Source organism: Vitis riparia, chromosome 17, assembly GCF_004353265.1.
Source record: "Vitis riparia cultivar Riparia Gloire de Montpellier isolate 1030 chromosome 17, EGFV_Vit.rip_1.0, whole genome shotgun sequence".
NCBI lineage: Eukaryota > Viridiplantae > Streptophyta > Magnoliopsida > Vitales > Vitaceae > Vitis > Vitis riparia.
The window spans coordinates 10,821,583-10,839,863 of NC_048447.1; the positions used below are offsets into that span (position 1 = coordinate 10,821,583).

General features: G+C 43.1%; 4 protein-coding genes and 1 pseudogene across 4 annotated transcripts; 2 read left to right on the forward strand and 3 right to left on the reverse strand.

Annotated features, from left to right (window-relative positions):
- Positions 1-2,814: 2,814 nt before the first annotated feature.
- LOC117904081 lies at positions 2,815-5,280 on the forward strand. Its single transcript, XM_034816603.1, has 5 exons — positions 2,815-3,386; positions 3,475-3,882; positions 4,033-4,634; positions 4,727-4,900; positions 4,987-5,280. Exons 1-5 carry the CDS (start codon positions 2,825-2,827, stop codon positions 5,278-5,280), a joined length of 2,040 nt encoding a protein of 679 aa, XP_034672494.1. The 5' UTR covers positions 2,815-2,824.
- Positions 5,281-5,414: 134 nt separating this feature from the next.
- Positions 5,415-8,499, reverse strand: LOC117904373 (annotated as a pseudogene).
- Positions 8,500-8,679: 180 nt separating this feature from the next.
- Positions 8,680-10,329, reverse strand: LOC117904374. The gene has a single exon (XM_034816953.1). The coding sequence runs from the start codon at positions 10,327-10,329 to the stop codon at positions 8,680-8,682; it is 1,650 nt and encodes a 549-aa protein (XP_034672844.1).
- A 28-nt stretch (positions 10,330-10,357) lies between these two features.
- Positions 10,358-13,548, forward strand: LOC117904082 (WAT1-related protein At4g15540-like). Its single transcript, XM_034816604.1, has 5 exons — positions 10,358-10,719; positions 11,806-12,034; positions 12,893-12,979; positions 13,076-13,190; positions 13,364-13,548. Exons 1-5 carry the CDS (start codon positions 10,358-10,360, stop codon positions 13,546-13,548), a joined length of 978 nt encoding a protein of 325 aa, XP_034672495.1.
- A 1,701-nt stretch (positions 13,549-15,249) lies between these two features.
- LOC117904314 (RING-H2 finger protein ATL48-like) lies at positions 15,250-17,769 on the reverse strand. The gene is made up of 2 exons (XM_034816860.1): positions 17,595-17,769; positions 15,250-15,683 (listed from the first exon to the last, which is right to left on the reverse strand). Exons 1-2 carry the CDS (start codon positions 17,668-17,670, stop codon positions 15,523-15,525), a joined length of 237 nt encoding a protein of 78 aa, XP_034672751.1. The 5' UTR covers positions 17,671-17,769; the 3' UTR covers positions 15,250-15,522.
- Between the last annotated feature and the right edge of the window lie 512 nt (positions 17,770-18,281).

Here is an 18,281-nt window from a genome sequence, read left to right on the forward strand (position 1 = left end):
AGAAAAAGTTGATCCAGTTTCTGAATATAGACCAGATGGCATATGACCTAACAAAATGGCCTAAATTTCTACGAGATGTATCAAATCAACTCAAAACCAGCATGCGGGCATACTTGACTTGAAGTTCATGCAATACCCATTTCGATGCTCAACAAGAAATCCAATGTCATAAGGCCATCAATTTCCATGCATAAAATTCAACTGAAACGAGCAAATAAATTCACAGCAAAGCTTCGAGATAGAAAATTTTTGTACAAGGAGAAATGCGTGGTGAGTACCAATGGGAAGTAATGGTTCTTGAGCTGCTTCTTCTGATTCAAGAAGCCCTCCAAATTGGGTTCGACCATACTCATATTTTTTTTCTCAATCTGTATTCCAATTCACCCTAACAAAACCAAGCAAAACTCAAACCAATTTGTTTTTGGCTTGGCTTGGCTAAAGCTAAAGTTCTGTTAGGCGTCATCCCACCTTTTCCCCATAATTAAAACAAGTCAACCAATATAAAAATATTACGTGAGTGGCATGTCATGCAATAAAAAAGGGCCCTATCTTTGACCTAATGCCATTTTTATTGTTTTCTTTTACAGAAAGTGTTGAATTGCAGAAGCAGCAAGAACGTGGGTTCACTTAATCATCTGATCAAAGAATCAAGGAAATATCACAGATCAGTGGAATCCAAAAGACCAGTGAAAATAGAGAGAGAGAGATGGGGATGAAGGCATGGTTGTCAGGAATGGTGCCAATTGCAGCTATGGTGATGGAGTGTCTTGATGTGGGGTTGGTCACTCTCAGCAAAGCAGCCATGTCCAGAGGAATGAATCACTTTGTCTTTGTTGTCTACTACAATGCTCTTGCCTCCCTCATCTTCTTTCTTCTTTCCTTCATCTTCCACAGGTCTCTCTGTCTTTCTCTCTCTATCTCTGTCCAAGCAAGAAACAAAACTAAGTTCTCTTTTTTGGTATTACTCTCAGCTCTTTCTTTTGGATTTGCAGAACAAAGAGGCCTCCTCTCACTTTCTCTCACTTCTGTAAATTCTTCCTTCTCGGCCTTCCTGGGTCAGTTACTCTATCAAACAGCTTCTCCTTGTTGGTTCTGAAGTGGATTTACTTTCTTTTGTGGTGGAAGTTGGTTAATTTTTGTGGGTTTTGTGCAGGATTACTGTGATGCAGAACTGGGTATTCACAGGCGTAAGCTACAGTTCACCCACACTTTGTTATGCTATGAGCAACTTGATCCCTGCTTTCACTTTCTTGCTTGCTGTTGCTATCAGGTAAACATTAATGGAGAGAGATTGTGTCTACCCTTCAGCTAATTGAGGGATTGGGCAAATGTAAATAAAATCATGATGTCTTTCTACCTTTTAGACACCATCTGTATCAAAATTGAATGTTGTCATCGTTCTAATCGTTTCTTGTACTTTGTTTTGTCTGATTGCTCAGAAACTGAAAAAGGAAAAGATAGTAGAGAGAGAGGCGAAATCTTTGCTTTTCATTGTTATTTGCTTGAGTCAACAGTGTTGAGGCCTCGTATTCTCAGCGATCCACGTAATTGCCAAATGGATGGATATACGATCTCAACGAATACGGATTCCTGATTCAGTTGTCCCTGCAAAAGGCGTCCGGACAGGGGGTCCGGACACACCCTCCGATGGTTTTGTCAGCCATGGAAAGAGAGATAAAAGCAGATGACACAGTTGGCCTTTTACTAGGTATTGAGAAGCTTACCTTCCTCTTTGTGCGAAGGTTCATATATATAGCATTTAGGAATTCTCTCTCCTCCATAAATGATGGAAGGCTTTTTGGTTTACCATGATGCCACTAGGTGGTGGCAGGGACATCCTCATCCTACGAACGGCTGTCAGAGATCGTGGGAAGTGACTAGCTGTCACTTCTGTCTTTTCACTCTGCAGGTATCGGAATATGATTTGTGACAGGATGTCAGAATGACGTAGTGGGGCACGCTCAGTTTGGCCAATGATCCAGATGAACATATCCGGGTGGAATATGAAAGGTCGCCGGATGAGTGATGGTGGTGGTCCGGATAGGAAAACGCGCCACGTGTACTCTTGGGGAAATCCAGATGTGGATACTCCGAGTAGGATCATGTGCCACGTGTCGTCAGGGATGGGTCCCTACAATGCCCCCCTTTTTAACTTGTCGATTTTGCCTTAGCAAAATGGGCGGGTTAAAAAAGAATGATTTGCTTTTTGAAACCGAAGTTTGCTTTTTGCTCTCATTGGGCCGCGTGGCGAGCGGGGGCGAAGAGACAGGAGAGCATTTATGGCGAGCCGCCGTCTCTGGGTATTCCCTAGGTAATGTGTCGGTTTTAATGATAGCGTTTTGCTGGACGCTTGGAATACCGAGGGGCTGTTTTTTATAAATAGCAGCCTGTGGACTCTCGTTGCTTTTTCTTACTGCATTCTTCTTTGTTTATTGCTTCATTTGCTTACTGTTTGTCTTCGCTTGTGAGTATACCGGCAGCATTCAGGTGGTGACAGTGACTGCATTTGCGATTTTCGATCCTGCTTTCCAGTTTACACTTGGTACGTACTCTATTCTGATTTCTCTTCTTTTTATATCCTCTTTTCTTGGTTTGGTTTTGATTTGCTTGGGGAAGCTATTTGGGAGATTGACTGTTGATGTTAGCTTCTAGGGCTTTTTCCTGCGTTTTGTTTGTACTCGGGTTTTCCTATTGCCCCCCTGCGCTTTTGGTGGGGTATTGAATCTTTTGTGGGGTAGGGTTTCAGGTTTTGTGGGGTCGATTTCGTTTGTTTGACTTGTTGGATTCTTTCCATGCAGATTCCGCTTCATCTTTGGGCTAAAAAATGTCTGCTAACAAGGAAATTACCTCATCTCGCCCGTCTGGAGACGTTCGTGCTGAAAAGTCTGTGGAAAAGTTAAATGAGAAGGAATTTTGCGATCGGTTTTGCGTTCCCAATGGTGTGTCCGTGGAATTGTTTGATGGAGAGGGCGTGTTGCCTGAGGAGCCGGAAAATAACGCGATACTCTTTACCAAGGAGCAGTTTAATGCTGGGCTCCGGTTCCCTATCCCGTCTCTGCTCAAGGAGTTTCTGCACTTCACCCAGATTCCTCCAGTGTATGTTCATCCCAACATGATCCGGGTGCTGATGGGGTGCAACATTCTGAGCATGCTGTTTGATTTGAACCTCTCACTACTGGAGGTTCTCTTCGTTTATTCAATTAAGAAGGCAAAGAGTAATATCTTCAGCTTCGTCGCCAGCCTTCCATCTCTGCAATTAGTGACCAACCTACCGGATTCGAATAAAAAGGCCGCCAAGGGTCAGGTGCTGGTCAAAGGCGTATGGGCAGGTTTGTCTGAGCATCCGGATAGGCCCTTTGTTCCCAATCGGTCTCTGGGGATTCCAGGTATAGCTAAGCTACTTTCTGCCTTTGCGTAGTTTGTAAGTCAGCATTGTTTTTAGGTGGCTGACATATTTTGCTTGTTTGGGTGCAGACCAGGATAAGAGAGGAAAACTGGTGGAGTGGGTGGAGAAGGCTTCGTTCGACCGTTTGAACAAGCTTTTTGAAATAACTTCAGCCGAGCGGAGATGCGAACTGCTTCTTTCTGCGCAGAACCTCCGCTTGGTCGTCCAGCAGCCTCAGGCATACGTGCTGAACATACTTCCAAGGCGGCTGGCTGAAGAAGTGGTAGTCGGGGAGCACTTTACTCTTGAAGACCTTCCTTTCTATGAGGGGGTGCGGAAGGCAGATGCCCGGACACGCAAGGCCCTTCTCAACAAGCGGGAGAAGAAAAGACAAGAAGGGGTTCTGCGGAAGGCTCCGGGTGGGAAACGGCCTGCGTCCTCTCCACCTGCTGGTGCTCCAGTAAAAAAGAAGAAGAAGCTGAGTAAGAAAAGTAAGGGTAAGGCAGTAAAAATCCCAACTCCTCCAAAAGAGTTTGTACCACCTCCCATTGGCTATGAAAAGGAATGTAATATTGAAGAGCCGAAAAATCCTCTCCCGTCCTCTGTCTCAACCACTTTTGAATTTATTAGGGGCCTTAATCTTTCAGGGCCCTCGGTGGCACCAGACGTTCGAATGGCTCTCCTGGCCGAGGAAGCAGCCTCAATAAATCAACCCGGATCATCTCACCCGGATGAGGTTGCCAACTTGCCTCCTGTTACACCCCCAACAAGAGAAATGGGGGCAGAAAGACAGGAGTTGCCTGTGCATGAGCCAAGCCCTCGTCCTTTTGTGCCTGTGAAGGGGCCAACTAGAAGAAGGTTGCGTCTGGTACGCGACTTGAAGTCTGGCCTCGCCGGGCGGCTTCAGGATCGGTTTGTAGAAGGCATCGAAGTCAGCTGTTCATCCGTCCCGGAGGGTCGCCCGGAAGGCGGTGAGGCGGAGGTGGCGGAAGAGAGCCCAGCCATCCCTGTGCTGGTGCCGGCTGAAGTTCCACCTAGAGAGGCCCAGCCGGTTGAGAATGCTGAAGGCGTGGCTCCGCAGGAGGACTCACTCTCCAATGCTTCCTTGGCAGAGGGTCCTTTTGATGATGCCACTTTCATCCCTGTTAGCCCTTTCAGCTATGCGGAGATGGAAGAGAAGCTAGAACAGATTCCTTCTGGCGCAGGCGCTGGGGTACCTTCGGCCCTGATGTTCGAGACAGTAGAGACGGTATAATTTGCGTTTTGATCCCTTTGTCATACTGATGCGTTTGTCATATGATTTGTAACTTGGTTTTTCTTTGTTTGAGTATTTTTCTGCAGCTGGTGAGTGGCCTTCGCGGTATGGCTCTTCAACGCAATCTTCTTTCTCACCTGTTGGAGACTGCTGAGTATACAAAATCCTTCGTGTCTCAGCGAAAAAATGATGAAGAGAAGTTGTGTTTGAGAGTGGAGCAGGCTGAAGCCAGTTCATCTACTGCTCGAGAGGAGAATAAGGTTCTTCGAGAGGAGAACGAGTTTCTTCGAGAGGAGCTTGCTGAGGAAAGAGCCGAGAGGATTTTATGGAAGTTCGCCTTTTTGAGGCGGAGGATGAGCTGACTCTTTTGAGGAGGGAGGTGCGGCATCTCCGGACAGAGGTGTCTATTGAGAGGAGGCAGAGAGAAGAGTTGCAGTTGCGTTTATCAGGGCAAAAAGAAGAGCTGGAGGGTGAGTTTGCTGCTGAAAGGGAGGAACTTGAAGCGGAGTACCAGAAGCAAGTTGATGACATGTACTTATTCGGCTACCGCTGCTGTATGAAGAAACATGGCATCAAACGGGACGTTCCTTCAATTCCTCCGAGTGAATTGGAGAAGCTGCGCAGAAAACCTGCTCAATGAGAGTCTTTTTTTTGTGAAAGAAAATCTGCTATCTTCTTTCTGTACTTTTGTAGTCCGGAGGGCTTTTTGTATATGATTCGTTTCATAAGTATCAATAAAGTATACTTTTTTGTATTCCTATCTTGTGCCTCTTCTTTCATTGGTAATACTGCTTTAGATTAGATACATTCCATGGTCGCTGCAATGGGGTTCCATCTAGCTTTTGTAAATGATAGGCTCCACTTTCACTTGCTTTGGACACTATGTAGGGGTCTTCCCAGTTGGCTTGAAATTTTCCTGCTCCTATGTCAGTAGTATTTTCAAAAACTTTTCTGAGGACTAGCGTACCATTTTTGAAGCTTCTAGGCTTTACTTTGCGATTGTAGTGAGCCGATGCCTTTTGCTGATAGTCTGCCATCCGGATGGCTGCAGTTTCTCTTATTTCGTCCGCCCAGTCCAAACTTCTTCCTAATTCTGCATTTGCATCATCCTGCCTTCCTGCTTCGGTTCGGATAGTGGGTAGCCCAATTTCGGTGGGAATGATTGCGTCCATTCCGTATACGAGGGCGAAGGGAGTATTTCCTGTTGGACGTCCGGGTGTGGTTCGATAAGCCCATAGGACGCCGGGTAGTTCCTCCACCCATTTTCCTTTGGCTTGCTCGAGTCTTTTCTTCAAGGCAGTGACTAGAGTCTTGTTTGTGGCCTCCGCTTGCCCATTACTTTGAGGATAGCGTGGCGTAGAGTATGAGTTCCGGATGTTGAGTTCTGAACAGAAATCTCGGAAAGTCTTGCTATCAAATTGTGGACCGTTGTCTGCTATGATTGTTTGGGGAATTCCGAAGCGACAAATGATGTTCTTCCATACGAATTTGGTGACATCTTTGTCTTTGATGCTAGCATATGCTTCAGCTTCTACCCATTTACTGAAGTAGTCTGTGGCGACGAGCAAGAATTTCTTCTGGGCGGGTGCGGCTGGTAGAGGTCCTACTACGTCCATGCCCCACTGTGCAAAGGGCCATGGTGCTGAGATTGTCTTCAATTCTCCGATGGCATATGTGGTATGGGGGCGTGCCTTTGACATTTGTCGCATTTTTTGACGTATGCTGCCGCGTCTTTTTTCATCGTAGGCCAGTAATAACCTTGCGAATGGGCTCTATGCGCCAGTGATCGCCCTCCAGCATGATTTCCACATACTCCCTCATGTAATTCAGCTAATACATAAAGTACTTCTGAATGTTTCAGACATCTGAGGTAGGGACCTGTAAAGGATCGCTTGTACAGGTGCCCTTTAACTAGGGTGAAGCGGGCGGCTTGCACCCGGATCTTGTGCGCTTGCTTAGATTCTTTAGGCAGGGTGCCCGTCCGGAGGTATTCAGTGATATCTTTCATCCAACCCTCGTCATCCGTTTCGTCTGCCTTAATGGTGTTGCAAGTGGAGGCTTCCGTGATGGAAGGTTTGGCTTGTACATATATAGGCAATAGTATTGCTTCCTTGGTGGGAAGGGAGGCAGCTATACCTGCTAGGGCGTCGGCACGCGAATTTTCGGTCCGCCTGATTTTTTCAATTGTCCACTCGGTGAACCGCTGCAAAGTATCTTTTACTTTGTTTAAGTATTGTGTCATGCACTCATCTTTGGCTTCGTATTCGTTTTGAACGTGTCTTACCACGAGTTGGGAATCACTATAGACTCAAAGCCTGGAGACGGATAGAGCCAGGGCGAGATCCAATCCGAATAGGATGGCCTCGTACTCCGCTTCATTGTTAGAGGCGTGGAACCCCAGCCGGATGGCTTGCTCCAGCTGTTCTCCGGTTGGGGATTGCAGCAGGAGCCCTACTCCGGAGCCAGATGACCGTGAGGCTCCATCAACCCGCAATGTCCACCATTGCTTTTCACTTGGTTCGTCATGTTGGACGGGCCTTCGAGAGTATTCCAACACGAAGTCAGCCATTACTTGGCCTTTTATGGACAATCTGGGCTGGAACTCTATTCCAAATTCACTCAATTCTATGGCCCATTGAAGCATTCTTCCGGTTAGGTCCGGCTTGTGTAAGATATTGCGAAGGGGTTGGTCAGTTAATACAACCACTGGGTGTGCTTGAAAATAGGGGCGGAGTTTCTGGGCTGCACTTCGAAGAGCTAAGGCCGTTAATTCCATCTTTGAATATCTGGTTTCTACATCTGCCAACGCTCTGCTGATGTAGTAGATGGGTTTTTGTTCCTTGGGCGATGGGCAGCGGAATAAGACAGCGCTAATTGCCCATTCTGAGACAGCCAGGTACATATACAATTTTTCTCTGGGGATGGGGCTGCTTAGGATGGGTGGTTGCATGAGGCGCTGCTTGATTTTTTCAAAAGCGTATTGACAGCTGTCTGTCCATCCGCTTGGTCCTGCTTTGCGGATTGCCAGGAAGAAGGGTTGTAGCTCATCGGTAAAACGGGCTATAAAACGCCCTAGGGCGACGAGCTTGCCTGTGAGGCGCTGTAATTCCTTCTTGTTCCTGGGGGGTGACGTTTCTATAACTGCCTTGACTTGATCTGGGCTCACCTCTATCCCTCTTTGACTGACCATAAAACCCAAGAATTTCCCAGCGCTTACGCCAAAGGCGCATTTGGATGGATTCAACTTCATGTCGAACTTTCTTAAGAGGTGAAAAACTTCTTGTAAGTGGAGAACATGCTCTTCACGAGTTTTGCTTTTGACCACGATGTCATCAATATACACTTCTACTGTGCGGCCAATTAGAGGTTTGAATATCTTTGTCATCAGTCTTTGATAAGTGGCGCCAGCGTTTTTGAGACCAAATGGCATGACTTTGTAACAGTAAAGTCCGTGTGGTGTTATGAAGGCTGTTTTTTCTTGATCATCTGGAGCCATGGGGATTTGGTGATATCCGGAGAAAGCGTCCAGGAAGGAGAGCATCCCTTGCCCAGCGGTGGAATCCACAATCTGATCTATTCGTGGCAAAGGGAAACTGTCTTTTGGACATGCTTTATTGAGGTTGGTATAGTCGACGCAAACCCGCCATTTGCCTTCTTTTTTGGGTACCACTACTACGTTTGCCAACCAGTCCGGATATTCTACATCTTTGATGAATCCGGCTTCCAGCAGTTTGTCAATCTCTGTCCGGATGATCTATTGTCTGTCCGGGTGAAAACGTATGACCCTTTGCCGGATGGGTTTTGCCGCTGGTAAAACGTTAAGCTTATGTGAGACTATCGAGGGGTGAATTCCCTTCATATCAGAGTGTGCCCATGCGAAAACGTCATGGTTTTGCCGGAGGACGTCTTGGATGTTCTGGGTTTCTTTGGGCGTTAAAAGGGAACTGATATGAGTAAGATGAGAATCTTCTTCTGAAATTTGGATTGTTTGTAAGGGATCTGCTACCGGAGGATCTCTGTCCACCGGACACAGTGACTGCTATTGGTCGAGTGCATGGGTGGATTCGGGGAGGGGTTCATTCTCCCGACCGGTCCCTGCTTCTTTTGCTATCTGGTAGCATTGGCGAGCGGCTAGCTGGCTGCCATATAGGTTGATTTGCCCATCTTCAGTGAGAAAGCTTACCATCTGATGATATGTGGAGGGGATGGCTTTCATGCAGTGTAACCATGTGCGTCCCAAGATAACATTGAAGGGTGATAGATCTTGTACTACCGAAAATTGAACGTTGAGAGTGACTGGGCCAGCTTGGACTGGCAGCACAATGTCTCCCAACGAGATAGTTGATGCCCCGTTGAATCCGGATAAAACCCTTCCAGGGTTTTCGAGACCGACTAAGTTGTGTCCCATGTGGCTTATAACTGATGCTTGCACCAGATCGGCTGAGCTGCCTGGGTCAATTAGGATGCGTCTTACGTCAAATTTGTCTATTCCCAAGGATAGAATGAGGGCATCACGGTGCGGACGTAATATCCGCGTGGGGTCTACTGGAGGAAAAGTGATTGTCCCGTCTATGGGGTTAAGGCTCCCTTCGGTTATTCCAGGCCGGATGGAGTTGATACGCTCACGCACCATCGCTTCGCGTAACAACTTCTGCCTTTTCCGTTTGGAATTGAGCTCTTCATCCGATGGGCCTCCATTAATGTAGTTTATGACGGCTTTGGGGGCGGCTGGAGCCATGGGGGCTCCAGAGTCGCGGCCCCGGGAGACGTCTCCATCTCTAGCCTCTGAGCGGAGGTATTGCCTTAAATGTCCCGCTTTTATAAGTCTTTCCACCAAATATTGGAGGCTTCTGCACGTCTCCGTTGTATGGCCATGCTCCTTATGGTAAGCGCATTTTTTACTATGATCTCTCCTGGATGGATCCGATCCGAGGGGTCTAGGCCACTTGAAATCGGACATGCTCTGGATCATAGGGAGAAGCTTCTCATAAGTTATAGAGAGTGGTGTGAGGGGTGGCATTTCCGGGCGGCTTGGCCCTTCTTGCCTCCGATCGGATGGCCTTGGCCTGTCTGGAGGTTTAGTGTTTCCCTCTGTACTACCCTTGGACGACTGTCCGGCAACCAATACTTGCTGGGTGGCTGCCCGTACGTCATCTTCAAGCATTGAGTATTTGTTTGCTCGTCGAAACAAGTCGTCCATCGTCACAGGAGGCTTTTTAGCTAATGACTTAAAAAATGGAGTGCCTGGACAGATGCATCGCTTGAAGATCTGTAGGACAGCGTCCATGCTGCAAGCTTCCACCTGTAGGACAGCTTGGCCAAATCGTTTCACGAATTCCCTCAAGGATTCATTATCCTTCATTTTTATATTTTGTAAGGTGTTGATGTTTTGCTTATGCCGAGCGGAACATAGGTATTGTCCCACGAAAGCTTCTGAAAGGTCTCTGAAATTATCCACCGAGTTAGGAGGTAGGCGATGGAACCATGAAAGAGCTTGTCCTTGTAGACTGGCAGGGAATACTTTGCACAGCAGCGGGTCGTTGCCTATATCGAGGGTCATGAGCTGTCGATAATGCATGATATGGTCGAAGGGGTCACTGCACCCATCGTACGTGGAGAACTTTGGCACGAGAAACCCCCTTGGGGGCTCGTAATGAATGATATGAGAGCAGAAAGGCGTGGAGAGCATGTCATCTAACCTTTTGCTAATGGAGCCCATGGGTGGCTCGCTCAGGAGATTTTTCCCAATGGTTCGTACCGCTTGGTGCGGTGAAACGTTCTGCATCATGGGGGTGACCAAGGGGTCTCGGTGCGAGAGGACGTTCTGTGGTATGGGGGTGACCGTAGGGTCATGGTGCACTCCCCCTGTGGTGGTCATCGGTGGCTTGGGCCTGTCAGTTTGCTGGGGACCCAGTCTCGCGCGCATGGCGCCCGACAACTGGGATCTCCTGTCACGTCGTCTTTTTGACGAGAAGTGGGTGGAGTCTGAGCTTTCTTCACGGGGAGCTCGAGGCATAGGTGTGTGTGGCTCATGCGGCCTAGCGCTGCGTGTTTCAGGGATTGCTCCCGCTGTTCCAGGGTAAATCGACTCCAGGTGAGCCCTTGAGTTGGCCACTTGGCCCCTGGAGTGCTGACGACGGGGAACTCCTGTCGACGATGCCTGGATACGTAGTATTGCATTTTCTTCTCTTAACCTTGTCGTCTCCTGGAGGAGAGTTTGTAGCTGTCGCTCACTTGCTAACTGCCTTCTTTCGATGGCTTGGCGCCATTCAGAATTATCTTCCTCTCTTCTATCAGATGAGTGACTTTGGGAAGGCGTAGCCATTTTTGCTAGTTACTGAATCAGTGAAAAAGGTTCCCACAGACGGCGCCAATGTTGAGGCCTCGTATTCTCAGCGATCCACGTAATTGCCAAATGGATGGATATACGATCTCAACGAATACGGATTCCTGATTCAGCTGTCCCTGCAAAAGGCGTCCGGACAGGGGGTCCGGACACACCCTCCGATGGTTTTGTCAGCCATGGAAAGAGAGATAAAAGTAGATGGCACAGTTGGCCTTTTACTAGGTATTGAGAAGCTTACCTTCCTCTTTGTGCGAAGGTTCATATATATAGCATTTAGGAATTCTCTCTCCTCCATAAATGATGGAAGGCTTTTTGGTTTACCATGATGCCACTAGGTGGTGGCAGGGACATCCTCATCCTACGAACGGCTGTCAGAGATCGTGGGAAGTGACTAGCTGTCACTTCTGTCTTTTCACTCTGCAGGTATCGGAATATGATTTGTGACAGGATGTCAGAATGACGTAGTGGGGCACGCTCAGTTTGGCCAATGATCCGGATGAACATATCCGGGTGGAATATGAAAGGTCGCCGGATGAGTGATGGTGGTGGTCCGGATAGGAAAACGCGCCACGTGTACTCTTGGGGAAATCCGGATGTGGATACTCCGGGTAGGATCATGTGCCACGTGTCGTCAGGGATGGGTCCCTACAAACAGCAGAAACATAGAACTTCAATTTTCATTTCCTTCTATTTCCTTCATTTTCTCAAAGTACCAAATATCCGGCAAATGAGTATCCTTATGTTTTAGTCCTAGTGAAATCTCTCACCATGAACTAAATCACTCGAATAAACTCAGGTTACGTGCTTTCTATCTTATAGACTTGAAGATTTGGATATGAGAAGCTCAAGAAGCCAGATAAAACTCCTAGGCACCCTGATATCGATCTCAGGAGCATTGATTGTAACCCTTTACAAGGGCCCTCCTATTATTGGTGGTGGTTCAATGTCCTCCAACAACCATCTTCTGAAAACTGCAGACAATTGGGTCATTGGAGGCCTTTTTTTTGCAGCTGCTTGTCTTTCACTTTCAACATGGAACACTTGCCAGGTAGTATATATATGCACCAATCACAAACTTACTCCAAACATATGTTTTCATTTTTACCTTAAACTTGGTGAACTTGGGACTGACTACGTTCATACCTTAGTCAAAGGCACCAATTCTTGTTGAGGCCTCACGTCCCTGTAATCCACGTAGCTGTCAAATGGACGCACGCTCTCAACCAATATTGAGTTCTGGTTCAGTTGTCCCTGCAAAAGATGTCCGGACGGGGTGTCTGGACACACCCTCTGATGGTTTTGTCAGCCATGACTAGAGAGATTAAATAGTTGGCACAGTTGGCCTTTTACTAGGTATAGCAAGCTTACCTTCTTCCTTGTGTGAAGGTTCATATATATAGTGATAGAAACTCTGTCTCCATCTTTAATGATGGGAAGACTTTTTGGCTCGTCATGATGCCTCTAGGTGGTGGCAGGGTCATCATCACCCTACGGGCAGCTGATAGAGATCTTGGGAGGTGACTTGGCTGTCATAGATCGTGAGAGGTGACTTGTCATCATTCCTGTCCTTTCGCTCTGTAGGCGGCAGAATGTGGGCTGTGGCAGGCTGTCGAAATGACGTAGTAAGACTTGCTTACTTTGGTCAATGATCCGGACAACAACATATCCGGATAGGATATGGCGGTCGTCCGAATGTGGTGTTTGCGAGTGCCGTGTGCTTCTCCCTGAGAGAATCCGGATAGGAGAAGCGCGTCACGTGTCCTCTTGAGGAAATCCGGATGGAGCTGATCCGAATAGAAATGCGTGCCACGTGTCATCAGGGGGAGGGATCCCTACAATTCTGTCAAGCTGCTACCCATCAAATATCACCGTAATTTCCTTTGTCACATTGTTTGGGGCGATTCAGAGTACAACAGTATCTCTGATTGCCGTGAGAGACTCAAATGCTTGGAAACTAAGGCCTGATATTGAACTCATCTCTATAATCTACTCAGTAAGAACACTTGCATCTGCATTTTCCTGGGTTGCACCAATATCATGAAATAAGCTTTGCTGACCTTAATTATGCAACCTTTTTCTTAATGGGCAGGCCATTATTGGAGGTGTGGTAGCATTTTTTGTACAAAATTGGTGCATAAGGAGGAAAGGGCCTGTTTTTGCGTCAATGTTCAAACCCTTGGGCATGGGAATTGCTGCCATAATAGGTGTCATCTTCCTTGGCGAAACACTCCACATTGGAAGATAATCTCTCCTCTCATACCCTCCTGTTTCTGCCATGGGAAAGGACTTGCTTGGGATAGGATGAAACCACCTGAGAAATGGCTGACAATTTCAAATAATTTTTGTAGTGTTATAGGAGCAATTATAATTGCCACAGGCTGTTATGTAGTGGCATGGCCACAATACAGAGAAGAGGAAGAGAGTAAAGTCTGTGAAGTTGTCATGCTGTCTTCAACCTTTGAGAAGGCCCCAATGTTGGATGAGCCACAGGGAAGCATAAGCCAATTTGATGGGTTTCACTGTGGATACAAGGAATATAATTCTGTTTATTCTGTAACATAAATGATAATTGGATTTTACCCTTCTACCCTCCAAATGCTTTGGCACATTGTATCATTGAAGGATATTTTCATCTGATTTATCTGATTTTTAAAAATACATTGGAATATAGGATGAAAATTATTCAAAAGTTATAGAAATATTAGGAAAATTTTTAAAAATGATAAAATAAACAATAATATAAATATTAAAAAAAAAAATTATTCAAGAAAATAATATATTTATTACAAAATTTATAACAATTGATAATAATATGTAAAACTTGAGAATATATTTAATATTAAAATAATGATCCATGTAATTTAATTGTATTCAAAGAAATTATGATATATGAATAATTTTTTTTAAAAAATTTATTTCTTTTATATTTAATTAATATGCAAAAGACATAAAGAAAAATGTGTTAAAGAATTATTATGAGTTGCATTTGCTATCTTCTTAGCAATCAGTTAAATAAAATTTAAAAGTAAAATAATTAAAATTAATTTATTTATTAAAATTTTATTTTGATATCTTGCTAATATATATATTATGAAAGTTAAAGTTTTACATGATTTTCTGTGGTCCAACACCATTTGAATTAAGAGATTTTCTCCTCTGCCTGGTCTAGAGAGATCAGGTTCGTTGAGCCAGCTGTATGGTGGGCGTCAAACTTAACACTTTCACATGATTTTCTTCTCCTATTCCTGTTGGAAGATCAGGTCTTCAACTTCAATTAAGCCTCATTCAATGGTGGATGTGGGTCATCAGAACAATGGATGGTTTCTGACACAAGACTACTCACTTTAGTCTTGATGTGTCACCGCAATGTCACTCTCTCCTCCATATTCGAATGAACCTCCATGGTTTGGCATTTTCTGATGGATCTTTACCCAGAAAGATTTACTGTCATCACCTCAGGATGCTGGTTGCCACATTAGAGGACATATCCCAACAATGTCAACATCTATGTGTATCAAAAAGTCACATGAAAACTTGGAATTCAAAATGGCTAAGCAATCCAAATGAAACATAGATATCTTAAGGTTCCTAGAGAATATGACTAACAGCTTGTATAACTTTAATTCACATTAGAGAATCACAAACTTAGTTCCTACCAAGCATCACCCGGTAGAGCTAGGTTCGAATTCTAGACTTCCAATGTTCAGGCACAACCAAAAAAGAACCCAATCAGGCCAAACCTGCACCTGTAGGAGTATTTGTAAACTGGAAAACCACCTACTGTTCAGGAGGCCAGAGACATTCCTCATTTGGACATCACACAGAGGAGACTATCATTTTGTTTCCTATAATGCTTGGGACACATAAATCCTTCTTTTCTTAAAATCCTATCAAATGAAAGAAACAAAGTAGGCGCATTTGAAATGCCATGAAAAAAGAAGAATAAGAAGATTTATGTGCCTGTGTAGATAGCTAGTAGGCATCTATCACAATTTGAACTTAATATCCAATACATTTCACAAACACAACCAGCACCGATCATCACTGACCTACTTTATACAAGGCATCTCAAACATATTTATAGCCTTATGAATGAAGGTTCTGCTGGTAACCAGAGCATCGTTAGCAGTCAAACAAAAGTTTAACAATCATCCTTGAATATCAAGGTAAAAGCATGCACAATTGGACCTGCTAAAGGAAATCCAATATTTGAGAGAACAATGTTTCTTCATATTTCTTTAAATAAAGAAGGACAAGAGCATATCCAGAGTAACAAGAAAGCAAGCAATTTATTCAGCAGAACAATAAGATCTATATGTTGGGAGTATAACAATAAGGACTCTTATCCATACCAATCAATCCTTGTACACAGGACCTTTTAAACTCTTAAAATGAAGTTGCAAAAGTCACATCAAAATTTCCTGACAAGGAGTATGATACTTTACCATCTAAGAGCCACTTATTAAATAATGGAGCAAGACCAAAAAAGAAACAGGAGAACATTTTTACAGTCGTTATCTCAACTGCCTACAACCATTACTTCTTTTCCCCATAATAGTAAGCAGTGCCAACCATGAGTGCAACTGTAGCACCTTGGACAACCACACGGGCTCTCATCAGAAGCTGACCCAACCGAGAATTCCCTTGTCTGAAACTAACTAGGCCAGCTGTCAGCACTCCTGCAGTCATAAGTGCACCTGAAGTATTGCAACCATCAAGTAAACTGAAATTGAGTTCTGAACAGAAATTTGATTCACTAAAGATAATTAAAAGAAATGGAAGAATCAGAGTCTGTAATCCAAGAATAAGGTAAAGTGCAACAGCTAAAATGGAATTCAATATCTGTGTATTTTATTCCAGAAAGGTGAAGAAAAACATATCTTTGGCAACAGCTAAAATGCAATGGACAAGGATAATGTTACATTACCTATACAGTAAATGGATGAGTAACTAAAAATATAAAAAATAATGATAATACATAAATAGAGAGACGATGATCTAAAAGCAGATTGCAGGAACTCCACGAGCCAAAAGAAGTGTGAAACAAGTATAACAGGGAGATATAACTGATTTGTAAATAGTCAAGATGCTGAAAGAAGAGTCATTAATAATATCAAAATATAACAGAGCTAGAAATGGATAATGTTTAATTGGATGTTATACCGGAATGAGGTCAAATCAAGAAATGCTCAACCTGAAACCTAACTATCCAATCAGATTTAAAACAATTCAATAAAATGTATGAACTTTTTAAAAAGAAATACAAACTAGGTTGGTTCTAGATAGGCTAAATTAGGGACCTAGCCCCAACTCCAGGGCATTTATAATTGGCTTGGATTCAAGTGACCGAAACTCAACCTGTTTATTATATGGGTTAACCGAAACTTATTTGTTTAAAGGGTTTGGGCTGCTTACAGCAGGACCAGATTAAATCCTGCCACCTCTAGAAAATAATACTTCTTTAGGACTCCTTATATATATATATAAAGTAGTTAACGAGAAATTACCATGAGTTGTATAAGCTATGGTGACGCTGATGTATATTGCAACTTCATGCTGGATATGTTTACTTCTTCAGCCAAAAAAATATCAGTGAAAATTTTCACTTTTATTCCCAACTCTTACAAAAAAATTTCTACTAAAATAGAGGGAAAGAGAACAAGGGGAAAACTGAATAGAAAAAGTTGGCCAAGTTTGTCAATACAGAGAACATGACATATAATCTAACAAAAAAATTCATCCTATATACAAAAACCAACTTTTAAACAAGAGCATCATTTGCACATGTAACAAACACAAACAATGAGCAAAATTTTCCATCCTTGTATGTCAATTCCAATAAATTCGCACATCAAAATCTAAAATAACTTAATTTTTGTCTGCAGAGAACACAACAGCAACAGAACTGAATCTATCTGTCTTTAGCAAGGGTGCATATTATTAACCATGGATGAGCCAAGAGACATGAAACAACCCTCCATTTGTCTTGAGGAAAAGTGTAGAATTGTCATCAAACAAAATGAGAACATTTATGTGCTGCAAACATGATAGAGACGAAGTATTTTGAACAACATTTTCCTTTCCAAACTCCAAACAGAGCATAAATAGATTATGTGATTTGGGACCCTAAAACATCATCTCATATAACCTACAAAAATAAATCAAAACATTCACCATATGGGCACACTTGGATTGAGCTTCATCCAATTTTCCATTTCTTTTTTCAAAGAGAAAGCCCAATTTGATGATACCATAAATAGAGTATAATTTTGCAAGAAAGGACCAATTCCACAGAAACCAGCATATGGGCACACTTGAATTAAAGTTCATCAATTCCCATTCCCTTCTTTCAAACAAAACCCAATTTGATAAAACAAAATGACCTAAATTTCCAAGAAATGTATTAAATCAACTCAAAACCAGCATATGGACATACTCGAATTGAAGCTCATTCAACACCCATTTCTATTCTCAAAATGAAACCCAATTTCCAGAAGCCATCAATTTCCAAGAAATGAATAAAATTGAACAGAAACCAGCAAATAAATTCACCAAAAAGCTTCAAGATGGAAAATTTTATACAAGGTGAGGTAGGTAGTCTTAAGTACCAACGGGAACGAGAGGGTTCTTGATACGCTTCTTCTGATTCAAGAAATTCTCCATATGGGGTTCCGACGTACTCATCTTCTTCTTCTTCTGAATCTGTATTACAATTCACCCAACCGAAACCAAGCTTAAACAGTTAAACCAAATTTGTTTTGGGCTTGTGCTCTGTATTTTGGAAAACCAGTAACACGTTGCCAGCCAAGCCTTTTTGTTGGATTTTTTTTTAAATAAATAAATAAAAATAGACCCAATTTTTAATGGCTTAGATAAAATATTTTTAAATTTAAATTTTTTTATGTGACCTTAGATAAAAGAGTTATTTGATTAGAAGAGTAATAAAAACCCAAAATTTAAAATTTAATCTTTTTTTTTCTTTTTTTGTCTCATTTTTGACAAAAATATGTTCATTATTTTCTTGTAAAAATAATTTTTTGTTTAAGATCTATATATAAATAATTAAAATGATCAAGGTATTTATGTTAAAAATGAGTTATTTTAAAGAAAATATAAGAAAAATTAAATTCACAATTTAAAAATTATTGTATCCCGTTTAACCAAATATTTCTAGAAAAATTATTCGTATGCTATTATAAAAGGAGTTTACATAATTTTTTTTACCTAAAATATTCTTCTCATATTCCTATTTTTTTTCCTTTTATATCCAAAAATACATTTACTTCTTCCATATT

Excerpts from the sequence above, each read along its gene's own strand:
- LOC117904082 (XM_034816604.1), top strand. The coding sequence starts at position 10,358 with ATGGGTGGCTCGCTCAGGAGATTTTTCCCAATGGTTCGTACCGCTTGG. Across the intron at positions 12,980-13,075 it reads TCATCTCTATAATCTACTCA|GCCATTATTGGAGGTGTGGT; the intron begins GTAAGAACACTT and ends CTTAATGGGCAG. Across the intron at positions 13,191-13,363 it reads GGGAATTGCTGCCATAATAG|GCTGTTATGTAGTGGCATGG; the intron begins GTGTCATCTTCC and ends TAATTGCCACAG.
- LOC117904314 (XM_034816860.1), bottom strand. The coding sequence starts at position 17,670 with ATGAGTACGTCGGAACCCCATATGGAGAATTTCTTGAATCAGAAGAAG. Across the intron at positions 15,684-17,594 it reads GAACCCTCTCGTTCCCGTTG|GTGCACTTATGACTGCAGGA; the intron begins GTACTTAAGACT and ends GCAATACTTCAG.
- LOC117904081 (XM_034816603.1), top strand. The coding sequence starts at position 2,825 with ATGTCTGCTAACAAGGAAATTACCTCATCTCGCCCGTCTGGAGACGTT. Across the intron at positions 3,387-3,474 it reads TCGGTCTCTGGGGATTCCAG|ACCAGGATAAGAGAGGAAAA; the intron begins GTATAGCTAAGC and ends GTTTGGGTGCAG. Across the intron at positions 4,901-4,986 it reads CTGCTCGAGAGGAGAATAAG|GCGGAGGATGAGCTGACTCT; the intron begins GTTCTTCGAGAG and ends CGCCTTTTTGAG.
- LOC117904374 (XM_034816953.1), bottom strand. The coding sequence starts at position 10,329 with ATGCTCTCCACGCCTTTCTGCTCTCATATCATTCATTACGAGCCCCCA.